This window comes from Canis lupus, chromosome 2, assembly GCF_011100685.1.
Source record: "Canis lupus familiaris isolate Mischka breed German Shepherd chromosome 2, alternate assembly UU_Cfam_GSD_1.0, whole genome shotgun sequence".
In the NCBI taxonomy this organism is placed as follows: domain Eukaryota; kingdom Metazoa; phylum Chordata; class Mammalia; order Carnivora; family Canidae; genus Canis; species Canis lupus.
Window position 1 is genome coordinate 77,611,869 of NC_049223.1, and position 16,059 is coordinate 77,627,927.

At 62.3% G+C, this 16,059-nt stretch overlaps 2 protein-coding genes and 1 long non-coding RNA gene across 9 annotated transcripts in view; 2 read left to right on the forward strand and 1 right to left on the reverse strand.

Moving 5' to 3' along the window:
• Window positions 1–694: 694 nt before the first annotated feature.
• SH2D5 (SH2 domain containing 5) lies at window positions 695–12,859 on the forward strand. 7 transcript variants are annotated; one of them, XM_038531745.1, is made up of 15 exons: window positions 835–902; window positions 1,463–1,522; window positions 2,078–2,233; window positions 2,396–2,512; window positions 2,772–2,915; window positions 4,477–4,682; window positions 4,989–5,072; window positions 5,573–5,647; window positions 6,707–6,853; window positions 8,214–8,462; window positions 8,637–8,811; window positions 9,083–9,191; window positions 9,616–9,775; window positions 10,311–10,432; window positions 10,570–12,859. In XM_038531745.1, the coding sequence occupies exons 6-15, from the start codon at window positions 4,596–4,598 to the stop codon at window positions 10,664–10,666; spliced, it is 1,305 nt and encodes a 434-aa protein (XP_038387673.1). In that variant the 5' UTR covers window positions 835–902; window positions 1,463–1,522; window positions 2,078–2,233; window positions 2,396–2,512; window positions 2,772–2,915; window positions 4,477–4,595; the 3' UTR covers window positions 10,667–12,859. The 7 variants fall into 7 exon arrangements, with proteins under 7 accessions (XP_038387675.1, XP_038387673.1, XP_038387674.1 ...); XM_038531746.1 differs by lacking the exon at window positions 2,772–2,915; XM_038531747.1 differs by lacking the exons at window positions 835–902; window positions 2,396–2,512; window positions 2,772–2,915 and adding an exon at window positions 695–744.
• LOC111093710 lies at window positions 12,071–13,492 on the reverse strand. Its single transcript, XR_005356072.1, has 2 exons — window positions 12,496–13,492; window positions 12,071–12,229 (listed from the first exon to the last, which is right to left on the reverse strand). It is a non-coding gene; the product is annotated as an uncharacterized LOC111093710 (long non-coding RNA).
• A 414-nt stretch (window positions 13,493–13,906) lies between these two features.
• The window catches only part of KIF17 (kinesin family member 17), a 41,846-nt gene continuing 39,693 nt past the window's right edge, over window positions 13,907–16,059 (forward strand). The window contains 1 exon segment of the mRNA XM_038531751.1: window positions 13,907–14,152. Within this exon segment, the coding sequence (XP_038387679.1) occupies window positions 13,922–14,152 (231 nt within the window). The 5' untranslated portion in view covers window positions 13,907–13,921.

The following is a 16,059-nucleotide window of genomic DNA, read 5'->3' on the forward strand; positions in this document are numbered from 1 at the left end:
GGCCTGATGGGAACAAAAGTGCTTTCCAGTTCAAAGCTGGGTCTGCACACCAGTCTCCCCCACCTAAGCGGATTTGCGAGGCCGAAGGAGAGGGACACGGTCCACGTGCAGTGACCGACGTTGACGCCGAGCTGGGCAGACGCGAGGGACCCTCCTACGGGACGGGACGAGGAAGAGGGTGCGTGATACCCACTACCTACGGAGGGCGAGGGGCGGAAGGTGACCCTGGCCCGGTTGTCCCGGAGGTCCCGGAGGCCACGGGGGCCGGGTCCTGAGTGCATTCACTCCCTCGTCGCGACGACAGTCACTGAACGAAGCAGGCTCTGTCCTGCGCACTGGGGATGGAGGCCCCTCCTGGTCAGAGCCGCCTGCACTCCGGTAAGAGGACTGGTGTCGTACGTGGTCCCGTAAGCGAGAGTCACGAGGGCTCTGCAGGGGGTGGAGGAGGCACCGGTGGTCTGGGAAGGCTTCCCGGAGGAGGAGGAGCTAGCCAGGGGGCCAGAGGGGAAGGTCTCCTCAAAGAGGGAGACGTCGGCGAGGCCCTGGGCGCTCAGACCCCTCAGCGCGAGGAGACAGGCCCGCGGGGGGCAGGCGCGACCCCTCAGGCCCTTTAAGGCGGAGCTCCGGGGCGCGAGCCGGCGGGGGCGGGGCCAGGACCCCTCGCGGCCGCTGATTGGGCGGCGCGCCCGAGCGGAGCCGCTCCGCGGGCGGCGATTGGTGGGCCCGGGCGGGCGCCGCCGCCAGGTGATACGGGGTGCTGCTTCCCGCGGCCACGTGGGGGGCGCGCGGGCGGGGGGTGCGGGGGTGCGGGGGGTGCCGGGGGGCGGGCGGCGGGGACGCGCGGGGCGCTCCGGGGAGCAGCGCCGAGCTGCGGCGGCGGGACTCGGGCCGCGGCGGCCGCGGTGAGTGAGCGCGGGGGAGCGGGGCCGGGGCCGGGGCCGGAGGGTCGCGGGGAGGGGGGCTCGGTCCCCGGGCGCAGGGCGGGCGGGGGGCGCTGGGGAGGAGCGTCTCGGCCGCTTCCCTCCGCCACCGCCGTCACCTCCGCCGTCCCTCCGCCAGCGTCCTGCCTCGCTCGCCCCGCGGTCGGCCCGGGGACTTTCTCTGCCCAGAGCGCGGTCCCTCCCCGGGAATGACAGGAAGAGCAGGATGACGACCCGCGCGGGGCGCGCTCCGAGCCGCCCGGGCGCCCGCCCCACTTAATCTGGAAGGCAGCACTTTCCGCTCCATGTCGTCTGTTTGGAGAGGCCACCCTCGACCTCTCTGCATTAAACACCCCCCCCCCCCCACACACACACACACATCACATTTCCTCCTCACCCCACTGCATTTTTCTCCAAATCGCTTAAGTCCCTTGTGATGCTGATTCTCAGTACGGTCCCCCTGACCCTGCTTGCGCGCTCCCCGAGGACAGGGACTTTGTTTTTGTTCACCTGGCACATGTTGGCGCTTGGAATATTTTCAGAAGGAGCAGATACATGAGCAACCCTAAGAGGCAGCTGCTATTACCGTCCCCACTTTACAGGTGAGGAAATGGAGGCTGAGGAGTTAAGGGACTTGTCGGGGGCAGGAGTGTGTCGGGTCTGGGGGTGGAGGGATGGAGGGGGGCTTCTTCTGTATGTCTGATCCAAAGGTAGTGGAGGTGATGCAGGTGACCAGAGTGGCTCAGGCCGCCCCAGACCATCTGGACAGGGAGACAGACTGAGAAAGCAGCTATTTTGCTGATAAGATCAGCCCTCAGCACCTGAGGTGTTCAGGGTAGAGGGGACTCACCACACTGCCATGGGGGACACCCTGCTTACTTGGGAGGGGAGCGGGAGTGGAAGGACACTGCCATGGCCTAGGGGAACAAACTCCAGAGCCCCAGGTTTGCTTCCCAGCTCTCCCTTATGCTGTGTGACCTTGGGCAAGTGGCTTCACCCCTCTGAGCCATGCTTTGCTAAGCCCAGAGTTCAGACTGACTGGTCTCCCGGGATGCTCTGAAGATGCCTCCTCCCCCCATGACTCAACTCAGCAGAGTGCTTCTGTCCTTGACCCTCGTAAGGCAAGTCAACCCATCCAGTACCCTGTCTCTATGCAGGACCACCTGGAAATTCTCAGAGGAGCAAAAGAAGAGCCCTGGCCTCATTCCAAAGGAGTCCCCCTAGAAAGGTGCTGGCCCAGCCAGGCTGCTGCATAAAAACCTTGGAAAAAACAAGTGTGCTCCAAAATAAGTGGGTGTTTGCACCCAGAAGGGGTAAGCAGGTCTGGGGTTAGGGTGAGCCTGGTAAACCTCACTGGTCCCTTGGTTGGCCCCCAAACCCAGGCTTGGGGCTGAAATGCACTGGGAGGGAGGGAGAGGAAGAGAGAAACTTCCAGTTTCCTGGGGGATTGGGGAACGATCAGGTGATGATGGCAGGGACAGTGGAGTGTCCCCAGGAAAGCTGCCTGCTCCAGATCTGGAGGGAGGAGGCAGGAGGCGGTTCGCAGCCCTGGACACAGCTGCCTCGGCATGTGGGCATGTGCGAGAGTGAACGTGAGTGTGCCTGGAGACCCGTGTGCCTCTTTGCTGTCTTAGCACCTTGTGTCTGAGGGGCTGTGTCAGCACAGGCAGGATGGGAAATGTGCTCCTGGTCTCTCCCTCCTCCCGTCCCTCCTCTATCTCATATTGTCTTCGCATCTCTGTTCCCACTTCTGCTGGCTGCCTTTCATCCTCTCCTCTTTCCCTCTCTCCCTCTTGCCCTGTTTTTGTTTTGGTCTTTGCCTCCTCCGTGTCCCACCACCTGTGGGTCCAGGGCATCTGAGCCCATAACATGACCATGAAATCAAAAGTTGAGTTCCCTGGAAGCCCAGTCTCCGTGCCTGGAACAGCGGCCACAGAGCTTTTGCGCCCGCTACACATCTAGCTTTGTTGTATTGAAACATCAGATGGACAGTAGGTAATGGACATGATGTGAAAAACGATCAGGATTAAAAAGTGGAGGGTGTGAGGTCAGAAAAGCAGGAGGAGAGAGGGTACAGGAGGGAGGGACCAGAGGCCGTCAAGGGGACCGTGCAGCCTTTATTTCTGGCTCTCCTACCCACCCCCCGCCCCCGGGAAAGTGACATAGTGGGTTCTTGCCCACAGACTGTAGTGGTGGCTGCTGCTGCCCCCACCCTGGCTGAGCTGGGACTGGAGGTCTGGGCGGGCAGGGGTAGCGGCTGCTCCCCAGCTCCTGGCGTGGGGAGTGTCGGTTTCCAAGCATCTGCATGAAGGTGCGTAGAGCCCACACCGGAAGCCCCCATTTCCTACCCAGCACCCCGATACCTGCTTTCTCTGGTGGAATTGTGGCTCCCAGGCAGGTCTCTCCTGCCGCCTCGCTGTCCTCCCAGGCTCCCTCCTGGATAGCAGGCCTTGGGGTCCCCCCATCCTGTGTGTAGACCTGTTAAATTGTCCCTCCCACCCCACTGGCATCATGCAGGTACCCGCTCCTCTGCTCAGTTCTAGTCTCCTCCCATTACCCCAGGTTTGGGGATGAGGAGATGGCAGCTCTGAGATGTGGGGCCATTTGCCTGAAGTTACGCAGCATTTGGACCCAGGACTCCCTGATCCTAAGTGCAGGGATGGGAAGGAGTCTGGTGAGCTAGAGCCAGGCAGGATGGGGGGCAGGGGGTCTAAGCCACCCAGGAAAGACTGGAGGAGCTGAGTCGGGGGGACCCAGGCAGAGGGCAGTCAGCCCTTCTTTCTCCAGATGCCTAGGTGCCACGGTCACTGTGCACCAGGGGTCATGAGCTGAAGGGGAACTGAGCGCTCTCCCTTGAGGATGGTCTAGTCGGGGAGGTTTCCTTCTCTCCAGGAATGGATCTGAGAGAGGGGCCCCATGAAACACCAAAACCTGGGCTGAGTCGGGGGCAGGGCTCCTCAGCCCCCTGGGCCTCGCAGCTCAGGCCATCCAGTTCGTGGGCCACTCCCAGTATCTCAGCGCTCCTGCCCTGGAACCTGCAGTGGCTCCGCACTGCCCCCAGGGCACAGCCTGAAATCCCTTGGTGTGACATGTAAGGCTGATCCCAGCCTGGCTCTGGCCCACTCTTCTGGTAGGCTCTACCCAGGGGCTCGGCTGCTCTCTTCCCTGTGCCTCTGCAGACTGTCCTGGGAGCTCCCATACCCCTCCCCTCAGGTGGTGCCTTCTTGGGCTGCCCCCCTTCCTCTGGCACCTTGTACAGGCTGGTACGTGTCCCCTGCCCCCTCCCCCTCCCCAGGGCACCCCAGGCCCTGAGCACAGAGGTGTCAGTGTTTGGCCCCGGGCGTGGCCTGCCACAGCCCTACCTTCAGCTCTTCCCCCAAACCTCGCTGCAGCAACCCCAGCCTGCCTTTCCCCACCCCCTCATCACCGTCTAGCATATTCCATATCTGACTGATCTGTTCCAGCGGCCTTCCTCCACACTAGCACGCCAGCTGCCCCGGGGCAGGAGGGGGTCTGTCCTTTCCTTCGGGGCTGTGTGTATTCCCTGTGTCCTCAGGGCCCTGGACTTCGCCTGGCACACAGCAAGTGCTCGGAAGGGTTGGTGGAAAGGGGCTCACAGCCTGAGTCCCCGGGAGCCATCCTCTCTCCCCCGCCCTCTGTAGAAGCCTGGGGGCCATGCAGAGGCCCGGGGCAGGGGGCCGGAGGGCCTCGGACTGCGGCCCCGCCCCTCACCGGCCCAGGTGCATCACCAAGTTCGCCCAGGTGGGTGGGGCCGCCCCCACGGGGTGGTACTCTGGTGGGCCCTGGCTGAGGGTGGTCCTGGGGAGCAGGGAGCACCTATTTACTCTAGAATGTGTGTGTGTGCACAGATGAGGAGATGGCCTCAGGGGGGCAGAGGCTTGACCGAAGCCACCTGCTGGGAAGGCAGCAGAGCCTACTGGGCCCCAGCTCCCTGTCCGCAGCTTACCTGGCAGGGCAGAGCATGTCTAGGGGGCAGTGTGGAGGACGGGGTCAGGGACCATGGTCCTGACTGCCTTGCCTCCCTGCTGTCCCCACCGCACCCCCAAGCAGTACGTGGGTTCCTTCCCCGTGGACGACCTGGATACCCAGGAGGGTGTGTGGCTCGTACAACAACAGTTGTGGGCACTGAAGGTAGGGCGCTGGGGCGGGCGCATCCCTGGCCGGGGTCACAGCCTTGGAAGGTCAGGCTAGAATGGCCCCTGAAGCCACCTGATCCAATCCCCCCTCCCCCCCATCACGGAGATGGAGCAAATGAGGCCCAAGGAGGGGCGGGACCAGAGCCATTCTGAGAAGTGGGCCCTGGAGGGCCACAGCCAGGCTCCTGGAGCCATGTCCCTTGTGCCCCCCCACCCCGGGACCCCTTCCCTTGGGCAGTCATGACCAGTGTTCCATGTGAGGAAGCCACAGATGGGAGGTAGGGGGATGGTCAGAACATGGGCAGCGCTGGCCCCGCTGGGGGCTGCCTGCCAGGACCCAGCCACAGTTCCCCAGCTCCGGGGGAGTCCACTCTCCAGGGCCCAGTCCCTTGGCAGCTGGGGTGGAGTTGGCTGCCCAGCTGGTGGTGGCTGGTCCTGAGGCAGGGCAGGGCCTGGAAGGTCATGCCTGCCCCCAACCCACTCTCTCCCATACAGGATTATCCCCGACGTCGGGCCGTCATCCTGAAATTCAGCCTTCAGGGTCTTAAGATCTACAGCGGGGAGGGCGAGGTAGGAGCCTGTATGGGTGCAGGTGAGGCCTGGACTGGACAGGTGTCCAGCTCCCTCAGAATGCGCCCGGCCCCACGCCGCCCTTGAGCATCCCTGCCCTCCCAGCCTGCTCTGGGCCTGTGGACATCCTGTCTCCGCAGGCCCTGCCCTCAAGGCAAGCTCTGGCAACGCTTTCTCCTCCATCTCACCCCCAGCCCGGGCCCTCCAAAATCTCCGGGGCCTGCCTCCTGGCCTGATGTCAGGATCATCAGCCCCGGTTTTTTGCAGGCCCCTGGGGCCTCCGTGTAGGCCTGCCCAGAGATGGCCAGGCAGCTGTGGCCCGACTCGGGCTGGAGGCCAGTAGGGAGCACCGGCTTCATGGCTCATCCCTCTCCTGCCACAAGCCTGTGTGTGTTGAACACCAACCTTGTGCCAGGCTGTGCACCCACAAACCCAGGGCCATGCTCCTACGACTGTGGTGCAAATCGTGTCCTGGACATGTGCATCGCAGGGGCCTGGGGGTCAGGTCCTGTGCCACTTGCATGAAGTCTCACTGATCCCCACCCACAACCCCATCAGAGCGGGGGTACCATCCCCACTAAATGAGTGTCACAGGGCGCAGAGGGCTGTGTTTACCTGCCCAAGTGACCCAGAGAGTATGCAGAGCCAGGATTCAAACCCTGGTCATCTGACTACAGACACCAGATGTGCAACCTGAGGGTCCACTGCCACGGCCTTTCTCTGTGACCCTGCCAGCCGTGAACACCTTGCCCTCAGTTCTGTAGCATGACGGCAGCAGGGGCAGGGGGACGACAATCCCAACCAGCAGGTTGGCAGTGGGAACAAGGGACCAAGCCCAGAGGCAACGGGAAGGATGGGAGTCCCACTTGAAGCAGGGTTTGGGCAGCCTGGAGGGAAGGAAGAGTTTGTCCCCTGGAGCTAGGTGGGCCCTAAGCCGGGCACAGGCTGGACAGCGGGCCCTGGAGCCCAGCCTGCAGGGGTGTGGGGCCCACAGGGGCAGGGCTGGCAGCCACAGGCCGCAGTGAGGTCTGATGAGGCCGTCCTTCCCGCGCTCCCCAGGTGCTCCTGATGGCTCATGCTCTGAGGCGCATCCTCTACTCCACCTGGTGCCCAGCTGACTGCCAGTTTGCCTTCATGGCCCGAAATCCCCAGAGCCCAGCCAGCAAGCTCTTTTGCCATCTCTTCGTGGGCAGCCAGCCTGGAGAGGTATCTGGGGCCCAGGGCGGGGCGAGTACTGCTGAGGCTGGGTTTGGCCATGCACCAGGCATCAGCATGCGCTTTGGGGACCAAGGGGTGGGCACTCCTTGCTACGCCGGCTCCTTCTATGGCTCTGTCCACGGAGGGTTCCACAGAAGCACGTTAGTGGCCTCAGCATTCCCCGGGGCCTGGAAGTGGGGATCAGGCCAGGTGCTTAGAAATTGGATGGTCACACTACTAGGCCTTTGCTCATGCTGTTCTCTCTGCCTGAAATTCACTTCCCCTCTGGCAAAGTCCAGCTTGCTCTTCAAGGCTAGTCCATGTGTCTGTGAAGCCTGCCTTGAGTCCTCTAGATCACTCTTCCCCCCCTTTTTTTTTAAAGATTTTTACTAAAAAATCCTGATGCAGGACTCGATCCCAGAACCCGGGGATCACGCACTGAGCCAAAGGCAGACACTCAACCACTGAGCCACCCAGGCGTCCCCCACTCTTCCCTTCTGAGGTCTTGTGACATGAACTATGCTCTGTCATCCGTCTGTCCCTAATTACAGATAATAGAATTCTTTGAGAGCAGGAAGTGGGTCCAGGTCTTGAACTGCCCTGGTGTGTGGGCCCGTGGGGCCCATGGGTGAGTGGGTAGATCCCGGCAATCAAGCCGCTATGGGCACCATGAACAACAGAGCTGTGGCAGCCGACTGCTCAGCAAGCAGAGGCTGGGCGTGGTTCACCCAGCAACATTTGCTGTCACCCCTGCATCTCAAGCTGTGTGCAGGCGGTGGGAATGGCAGGTGGCTGAGACACTGCACCTGATCTTCCCGCACTCACGGTTCCATCCTGTCGGGCTGGGTAATGAGTGTGGTGGTAGAGCATAGTGGCCCTGGAGCGGTGGGCCTATGCGGTGGGCCTATGCTGGGGGCTTTCTGTGCTCCACTTCACTGAAGGAGCACAGGGAAGTGGGGAGGAAACTGAGGCACAGAGGTGCCATGCTCTGCCCGGAGTCACACAGTAGCCCCTAAGTGATGGAGCTGGCACTGGACCCCAGGTTGCAGGGCTGGAGGCCTGGGCTCGTAGCCACTGCTCTAAGAGGGTGACATAGGGTGGGGTAGTAAACCCAGGGGTAGGAGTGCATGTGGCCCAGGCATTCCCAGCTCCAAGCAGGATGTCTGCAACAAAGCAGATGCTCAGGATTTGTGAAATGAACGAAGGAAGCTGGTAGGAGGGACAGCATGGTGGTGAAGTTTTGCAGGATGAGAGGAGTTTTTCCAGGAAGAATGGGGAAAAGGGGCTCCAGCACTAAGGGTGACTGGGCTGATGTGTAGGGTTCCTCAGGGAACCTCTCCCAACTGAGCCCGCCCCTCCTCCTTCCTAGGTCCAGATCCTGCACCTGTTGCTCTGCCGTTCCTTCCAGCTTGCTTACCTCTTGCAGCACCCTGAGGAGCGGGCCCAGCCTGAGCCCAGCCTGGGGGCTGCAGGGGACATGCCCCTGAAGCCACAGCCCAGCCCCGGGGGGCCCTCTGGCCTAGTGCGGGAACCCTTCAGCCGGGATCAGCTCTCACAGAACGTTCACGCACTGGTCTCCTTCAGGCGGCTGCCAGCAGAGGGGTCTGTGGGCAGTGGGGTACGCAGGAGCCCCAGCCAGGGCAGGGGCTGTGGACAGAGGGACCCCGGGCGAGGGTTTGGGGGTCAGTGTGGGGGGAGGGGGTGGTGGACATCAGTGGGAAGGGGTTTCGCCTGACCTGACGTGGCCGAGCCTGAGTCGGCCTGCCCCTGTGGGCCCCTCTTGGTGCCTTAGAAGGAGCTACCAGAGTCAGAAGGCCGTGGGGGCGCCCGCCACGCCCGCCTGGGGAACCCTTACTGCTCGCCCACACTGGTGCGCAAGAAGGCCATTCGCAGCAAGGTGATCCGCTCTGGGGCTTACCGCGGCTGCACCTACGAGACTCAGCTGCAGCTGTCAGCTCGGGAGGCCTGTGAGTGGCAGGGGCGCAGGGGCGCGGGCCTGTGTGTGCCCCCGTGAGTCAGAGAGCTAAGCCTGAGCGGCTGTGTCAATGCAAGGCTGTGCCCGTGTGTGGCTGTGCCCTTGTCCATGGGAGTGTGCAGAGGGGATCGTGTAGCTGTGCGTGAGGGGGCTGTGTGTGTGTGGATGCACCTTTGCCTGCGGGAGACCTGGTGAGGACACCAGCATGTGGGTAAATGGGGGTGGTGGCCTCTCTCCCTCTGACCCCTGGGTGGTCTCCACAGTTCCTGCAGCTTGGGAGGCGTGGCCCCGGGGGCCTGGTGGCCGGGCGTGCCTGGTGGAGAACGAGGGCAGCCTGACGGAGAACATCTGGGCCTTTGCTGGCATCTCCAGGTAGGGGGGCCTGCCTGGCTGGTGCGCAGGCCCTAGGATGGGCAGAGGAGTGGGCTGTGGGCTGCCCCCAGCCAGGGACTAACCCCACTGGGTGCGTTTTCTCAAATGTGAAATGGGGATAATAAGAGGTCTACGGAGAGGATCAAACCGGGCAACTCTGGGACAGCCTTCAGCACGCGGCCTGTCACAGGGCAGCAGCTTCCTCACCGCCCGCCCTTCCCCAGTCTCCCGGTTGGGTCTTGAAGCCATCAGCGGTCAAGAACCCCTTAGACGCCTCCAGGGAAGGAAGGTCTAAAAGCTTCCCCCCTGGAGGGCCTACTCTGGGTCCGCCACCGCCTCCGGTCCTGCATCGCCCCGGGGATGCCAGGGATGCCAGCCAGGTGGCGGTCGCTCCCGCCTTCAGCCTCTCCCGCCGCCCTCCCAGGCCCAGCGCCCTCGCCCTGCTGCGGAGAGACGTGCTGGGCGCCTTCCTGCTGTGGCCCGAGCCGGGCGCCAGTGGCCAGTGGTGCCTGTCGGTGCGGACACAGTGCGGCGTGGTGCCCCACCAGGTCTTCCGCAACCACCTGGGCCGCTACTGCGTGGAGGTGAGCGTGCGGGCGGCCGGCCCGGTCCTCCCCGCCCCAGGCCCCGCCCCGGCCCCGCCCACTCTGACCCGGGGCGGGAGCGCACGCCCCCCATCACGGTACCCCATTGGCTCCCTCTGGCCACGCCCCTTAGTCAACTAACTCTCCAACCAGTTGTCATTGGCTCTGCTGGCCCCGCCCTCGGGCCCCCGGCGGAGGCTTTTCTTTTTCCCAAAGATTTTATTTAATTATCTGATAGCGCTAGCAGGGGTAGGAGCAGGAGGGAGAAGCAGACTCTGCAGGGAGCCTGAGGCGGGGCTCCATCCCGGGGATCTTGCGATCTCCTGAGGTCATGACCTGAACCACCCAGGCGCCCCCAGAGCGGGTTTTTGGAGGGGACCTCCAGTAGCCTTGGGCCCCGGTCAGGCCTCCCATTTCTGAGGGAATCCAGGCTTTTAAAAGTGGCTTTCCCACATCCTAGCCCATCTTTTAGTGGAGCTGGAAAGTGACTCAGGGCAGAAGTTGGCCTAAGCTCACCCGGCCTCCCGGCTTCCAGGTCTGGGGACCCGGCCTGCCCACAGGTCTCCAGGGACCGGATGGGTGCACTTATTACAAGCTGAATGCCTCAGTCCTGTTCAGGCTGGCAGGAGAGGAGAGGAGACAGTGTCTGGCTCTGCGGTGAGCAGGACTGTGCCCTCTCTGAGCTCCAGTTTCCCCCCTTCTGAAGGGGGGCAGGATCCCTTGGGAGGGGTATGCTGGTGCCCAGAGTGGAGCCATGGGGAGGGGACGCTGGAGCTTCAGCCCTTTCGCCCTAGCACCTGCCTGCCGAGTTTGCCAGCCTGGAGGCCCTGGTGGAGCACCATGCTGGAACCGAGCGCAGCCTCTTCTGCTCCCTGGACATGGGCCGTCTGAACCCCAGCTATGAAGAGCAGGACTGTGGGTCTGAGGGCAGACCCCCCCGGACACTGCGGCCCCTGGGCCATGCCAAGTCCGAGGCAGAGCTGCAGGGCCTGGGCTAAGAGGTAGCCCACTGGCCCTACTTCACCCTGGCTTCTGGGCCTCACTTGGCCGCCCTGCCCTTCTGCCACCCTGCTGGTCCCCAGTTCCATCCAGTCACTCTGCCCCTTGGACCAGCTTTCCATCACTTCACTGCCTGTGGTAGGAGGGGAGCCCTGATGCTGGGGATTGCCAGTGGCTTCTCACAAGACAGGTGGCCCTGCCGAGATTGTAGGAGGGGCAGGCGGAGCTCCGGGCTTCCCTTAACTTGCTGGGTGACTTTGGATGCTTGTCTCTGGGCCTCACTTTCTCCTAAGAGGGGAGCTTTCTGAGGTGGACAGGAAGGTTCGATCATGAGGGATGTGGCCGTCTTGTAAGGAGGCCAGGCCTCGGGGCCCTGACTGGGAGTCTTCCGAGAGTACCTGACTGAGGGAGGGAGCATGTCTGGGGAAGCAGAAGCATGAGGGACATGAGGGAGCATGTCTGGGGAGGCAGGAGCATGTCCTCACTGCGGGCAAAGACCTGGGGGCGAGCCCCTTGTCCATGGGAGAAACAGAGAGACCCTTGGAGGAGCTGATGGGCATGGTGGCTGGGCCGAGCTGTACCCAGGCTGACAGACACACAGCCTGTTTCTCACATCACGTGAGGTAAGGGAGTCTTGCATTGAATTCTGAGGAATGAGGGTTAGGAGGGCACAAAAGGGCAGGCTGGCGGGCACAAAAGGGCTGTGCCCGCCACAAGGCCACACACAGACGTGTGTGTGAAAGGGACGTGAAAGGACAGGGAAAAGAATCCCTGTGCTGCTTAGAAAGGCTACTTTGTCTCCAATCAAATCCACAGGGTGGTGATTCCTGCCTTCTGGAGAGGGATGCCCCAGCCTCATCCCCTCCCCCACAGCCCTGAGGACCACCAAGACGGGGACCTCCCCCAACCTCTGACCCACACACGGGGTCACTTTCTTCATCCATTTGACTGGGAGGGGCCAGCAGTGAGCCATAGGAGTAAGGGGTGACGAGGGTCCTGTTCAACTCATCCTGCAGGCCGGTCTGGCTTTAGGGGCTGCCTGGGAAGCCACCGGATTCTGGCCCACTTCCTATGCTTGTCAGGGCTAGCTCACTGGCCTGCCCCACTGGGGATGGGGTCAGAGTAGAACCATCCAAAGGTAGAACTGATGTGGGGCCCTGCCAGAGGGCCCTTGGCCTCAGCGGGGAGTGGGGGTAAAGGGAAATGACTCTGATCTAAGGCGTTGGCCCTGCAGTGATTGACAGATCCAGGTGCCCCCCCCCCCTTTAAGCTCGACAGATGGACACAAACACCGAATTATTTAGGGAGCAAGTTCACTTTGGATGAACTTCTATTTCTGAGGCAGAGGCCGAGTCACGAATCTGGGGGCTGCCCTCTCCCCCTTCTAGGAGTGGGATGTGACTGTTCTGAGCCTTGAAAGATGGATTTCTGACTCCTGGAAGGGAGAGGGGGTGCCTAATGGGAGAGAAAGAAGGGAGGCTCCTCAGGAAGTCAGGCCCCACATACCCAGCTTATAGCCTCCCGCCCAGGAAATGGTCTGGCCTGGGGACCCTGTCACTCTCGTTACAAGGGACAACAGGAGGCAGCTGGCCTTTGGGGGTTCTTCTCATTGGAACGACAGCACTGATTTTATATTGAACGTGAGTGGGAACTGGGACTCATTTTACAGCCATTTCCAGCAGAACTGATGGTCCCTGGTCCCCTGGGAGGCCCGGTCTCACCTTTCCCTGGCAAGCAGAGAGGTTTGCTGACACAGTGTCCGGAATTACAGCATCCGAGACATGTGTTCAAGACCTGGTGACTGGCCCAGGCTGAGGAGGCCAAAGCCTCCCTCGGTGAGAGAGGGGTTTTGCCGTGCACACCGTCCATGTGGACAGGGCATCAGGAATGTTCTCAAAGCACGTTACCATTCCTTCACACAGTATTCGTCACGTGGTATGCACAGGGCAAGGGTCTTGACTCCTGTGCAGATGCTTCAGTGTCTTAATCATAGATCAGTTTTCTCTTTGTTCCAACGGGCACCACCTGGGTAGCCAGCTCTCCTCACTGTGTGGACTTGAAACAAATAAAATGCGTTTCTTCAGATGGTCTAGTACAGACTTTTCCTTCCGAAGGCAAGGTCTTCTTCCAGGCCGCCTCACCAGGTTTGCCAACCATACCTTCAGCGGGCGCCCAAGGGTGAGCCACACAGAGATCCTGTCCTCAGGGCTCAGGATGTCCTGAAGGAATAGGGTCGGTAGATTTGTCCAAATCATGTCTGTCCTGTTAAAACCTTCAATGGGTATTTCAATGGGTATTTCCTACTGGAAAGTGACAGCTGCCTGGGCTCAGCCGGGGATCTTGGCCTGGCTCAAGCCAACAGTCAAAAGGCTTTGGCTCTCAAAAATGTGTTTTTTTTTCCTTTGTTTTTTAACCTGCGTCTTAGAAAAATGAGGGCGGCATTAGAAAGCAGCTTTGCTCTGTGGGGGGGGGGGGGGGGGGCGGGGGGGCGAGGGGTAGCCCTCCCCGGAGTCCGTAGAGGGATAAGAGGCAGCCTGTCTCAGTCTGGAGGCCCCGCTTCCTGCGTCTCCGCGTCCTGGCTGGGCTACGTCGGGCAAACTGCTTAACCTCTCTGGGCCGGGCGGTGGGGAGGAGAGGAGGGAGCTGACGCCCCAGCACCGGGCCGCCCCGCCGGCCTCCCACGACCGAGCGCCCCCAGCGGCCGGTGGCGAGGACGCGCGGGTCCCCCGGAGCCTCCGGCTGTGATGCCACCGGCGTTGCCCGGCAACCGCGAACGCCGCGGCTGCGCGCTGGGGAGGCTCCGGGGCTCGGGTCCCGCGGCGGCGCCTGCAGCGCGGATCCCTCCACTGCCCGCTCCCCGGGCCGGGCCTCAGGGACGGGCGAGCCCTGGCGCGGGAGGAGGCGGCGGCGGCCCCGGCTCCGGTCCTGCGACGCGCCCCCGCCGCGCCCCTCCTCTCCGGGCGCCCCCGCAGCGGTCCCGGCGCCAGGCCCCGCCCCGCCGCCAGGCCCCGCCCCCGCCGCCAGGCCCCGCCCCCGCCGCCAGGCCCCGCCCCTCGGCGCTGGCCCCGCCCCCTGGCCCCGGCGGCCGCACATCCCGGCCTCGCCGCCCCCCTCGGGCCGCACCCGGGAGCCCCCCGCCGCGGCGCCATGGCCTCGGAGTCGGTGAAGGTGGTGGTGCGCTGCCGCCCCATGAACCAGCGGGAGCGGGAGCTGAACTGCCAGCCCGTGGTGACGGTGGACTCCGCGCGCGGCCAGTGCTTCCTGCAGAACCCGGGCGCCGCCGACGAGCCCCCCAAGCAGTTCACCTTCGACGGCGCCTACTACGTGGACCACTTCACCGAGCAGATCTACAACGAGATCGCCTACCCGCTGGTGGAGGTGAGGGCGCCCGGGGGCCTGCAGGGACTGTCCCCGAGCTGGGCGGGAAAGCCTTCTGGAGAACGTAGGTGGACACCAGCAGGTGGGGCCCAAGTCCCCGAAGTCCTGTCTCCCGGCAGGAGACAGCTGGAGCTGCCCCTCCTTGGCCTTGCTCGTGGGTCCCTGCCTCATCCTGGAAGTAATCCCCCCGAGCAAGCCTCCCTGAGCAGGGTCCTCAGGAAACCCCAGCCCAGAATGGGAGACGCCAAAGACCTGGTGGGTGGCTCTGTCACCTCTCTCCTCTAGCTCTCCCTGCCGTCCGAGTTCCACCTCTACCCGGGTTCTCTGCCATTGCATCTCACAGAGCCTCCAGCTCAACACGACATAAGTTCATTTTCATTCATTCATCCACTCAGCTAGCAAGGAGCATGTCCATGCCAGGCCCACCCTTGGCGTGGGGAGCACAGCCCCGAAGGAGGCGGGAGCTCCTTACCCAGTGAGCTCATGGTCAGGGGGAGAAGAGCTAAACTAATGGCTCCGATCCAAGGCGATGGAGGGGCCGAGAAGCCCGAGACACACGTTGGCAGCTAGTGAATCTGGGCTTGGAGGGCACGGAGGGGAGGGGAAGGCCCAGCCGGCTTCCTGAAAGTGGTGAGGCTTAAGTGGAGGAAAGGGCATTTCAGGCAGAGCCCTGCATTTGACTCTGTGGACATGCATAGAGCTGGAGTCCTCGTTCCTGCTGGGGAAACTGAGGCCAGGAGTATCAGAGAATGAGTTAGGGGCGGTTTTGATACCCAGCACAGTGCCTGGAACCTGACTCCATCCTGCTGCCTCCCGTTAAGTGAGCAGCACGCCAAGCACAGCTCAGGTGCCTCTGAGCCAGGAGCAGCTGCACCAGTAGGGCCAGGGGGCTGTGTGTCTGCCCTGCGGGGCCCTGAGCCCACTTCCAGGCTCTCCAGGGGGTTGTGCCGCCTCCGCGGGGCCTCCTGTCCAGGCCCTTACCTTTGGGTCCTATTGCCCAAAGCCCCCAGCTCTTCTGACCGCCTCTTCTGCCCTTTTCTTTCCTGCTTCTCTCGCCCTTAAATCCAGTCCCTGTTCCTGATCTTCTCGGTCACAGGGTGACCTCTTTGGCTTTCCTGGGTGCTGTCCACCCCAGTCCCACCCTTCCGCACACTCAGCACCTTCTCACCTGCACGCCTGGCCCATGGGCTCTTTCCCAGCCGGCGGCTTTGCCATCTGCCCCTTCTCCCTGCTTCACCCCCATGGCCTTAGAGTCGCCTCTGATGAGCCACCCCTGACCCACCCGCAGGCCGGGTACGGTGGCTCCTACCATGTCCGGACATCAGTCCAGTAAATGCCATAGGATTCGGTCCCCAGTTGGGATGTTCAGCAGTTTGCGTGGGAAGGGGCAGAAGGGGAACGTGAGGCAATTTAGGACAGATGTTTTATTTTATTTTTTTTAAGATTTATTTATTCATGAAAGAGAGAGAGAGAGAGGCAGAGACACAGCCAGAGGGAGAAGCAGGTTCCATGCAGGGAGCCCGACGTGGGACTCGATCCCGGGTCTCCAGGATCACGCTCTGGGCCAAAGGCAGACGCTAAACTGCTGAGCCACCCGGGGATCCTCTGGACAGATGCTTTTTTAAAAAAATAAGATTTATATATTTATTTTAGAGAGAGAGAGAGAAAGCACAAGCTAGGGGAGGGGCAGAGGGAGAAGGAGAGAGAATCCCAAGCAGACTCCCATTGAGCACAGAGCCCGCTGTGGGGCTCAATCCCAGGACCCTGAGATCCTGACCTGAGGGTCGGACGCTTGATCGACGGAGCCACCTAGGCGCCCCAGGACAGTTGCTTTTTATTTCAGTTGCAATAGTTACAAGTTTAACGGAAAGTAGGAAAAATACTTAGCACATCCAACCTGTTATTAC